The sequence below is a fragment of the Mus pahari genome, chromosome 20 (genome assembly GCF_900095145.1).
Source record: "Mus pahari chromosome 20, PAHARI_EIJ_v1.1, whole genome shotgun sequence".
NCBI lineage: Eukaryota > Metazoa > Chordata > Mammalia > Rodentia > Muridae > Mus > Mus pahari.
Window position 1 is genome coordinate 9,474,336 of NC_034609.1, and position 1,466 is coordinate 9,475,801.

Genomic DNA, 1,466 nt, shown 5'->3' on the forward strand with positions numbered 1-1,466 from the left:
CTCTGCCTCCCAAGTGCTGGGGATTAAAGGCATGCACCACCACTGCCCGGCCTTCTTCCATTTTCTTAGGACCCCAGCCCAGTCTTAAATCCTGGGGCTCCTTTTACCCCTCCCCAGCATCCCTAGACAGCACAACTTTCCCACTCCCTTCTGACTGGATCCCCAAGTTCTTCATCTTCCATATCCCTTACCCTTCTCAGTCCCGCAGGTATTATTTCCTGAGTGAGGAGGTGGAGGAGGGTGATGATCTTCAACAACATTACCTGGATCTGGAGCGCCAGGTGGGTGGGGTCGCTTGCATAAACCCTATCTACATAAGACCTGGTTCATGCTTCAGTTCACCTATCTTCCCTGCCCACAGCTTTTGCTCCTTTCAGAGGAGAAGCAGAATCTGGCACAAGAGAACGCTGCCCTACGAGAGAGGGTGGGCCGGCCGGAAGTGGAGAGCGCCCCGGGCCTCACTGCTAAGAAGCTGTTGCTCCTGCAGTCACAGCTAGAACAGCTCCAAGAGGAGAATTTCAGGTGTGGTCAGTCGGGAGGTGGGGGTGGGGATGGGTGGGGTCAGGGCACTGGGGCCAAAGGGCATCCTCCTCTATTTTCCCCGCTGACACCCAGGCTGGAGAGCAGCCGGGAAGATGATCGGCTACGCTGCCTGGAACTGGAGCGCGAGGTCGCTGAGCTGCAACAACGGAACCAGGCACTGACCAGTCTGTCCCAGGAGGCACAAGCACTAAAGGATGAGATGGATGAGCTGCGGTAGGTGGCAGGTCCCGAGTGCCCATCACATATCTGCAGCATTGGCACAAAATGCCCCCTAGTGCTATGGCACATTCAACTCCCAGATGCTAAGTGGACCTATACACAATACTTCCGCAGGGTCCCACGTGACACCCTGAGCCACACCGTTCCACTTAGGCCCACCGCACTGTCCTGAACTTATTATGTCTCCTGAGAGACTCCCTGGATCCGTGGAGCCCCCTTGGTTTTACATTGCCATTAGTCAATACTTACAGCACTCTTGACAAATGCAACCCCTCCTAACACTCTCCAGACCCCAATGCACCATTTGGATCCCATCATGCCTCTGGATTTTAGGATGCCCTCCAAGACTATATCATTGCAGCCTCCTGTGAACCTACTGTGCCTTCTGTTTCCCCAAAGACCTCTCCTGCAACCCTAAACACTCTTAGAATGTTAATGCACCTGGTGAACCATCACTCCTCGAAGCTCCCCCACGACCCCCAAAATGTCCTTATCACTCTGCTATCTCACAGTTCTTCCGTGTCTGCAGTTCCACTCCTGAGAACCTTTCCATTATAACCTGTTTCCCTAATGACCACTACCGGCACTACAGACCTGGCTGACACTATCAGCTTGAACCTGAATCCCTCAGGTTGAAAACCTTCCCTGCAGCCGGGCGTGGTGGCGCACGCCTTTAGTCCCAGCACTCGGGAGGCAGAGGCAGG

The 1,466-nt window shown here is 54.5% G+C and overlaps 1 protein-coding gene across 1 annotated transcript in view; it reads left to right on the forward strand.

The window, feature by feature from the left end:
- Positions 1-1,466, forward strand: part of Hook2 (hook microtubule tethering protein 2) — a 12,812-nt gene that overhangs the window by 4,366 nt on the left and 6,980 nt on the right. The window contains exons 6-8 of the mRNA XM_021220827.2: positions 118-281; positions 362-522; positions 616-756. Of these exons, the coding sequence (XP_021076486.1) occupies positions 118-281; positions 362-522; positions 616-756 (466 nt within the window). The remainder of the gene's footprint in view (positions 1-117; positions 282-361; positions 523-615; positions 757-1,466) is intronic.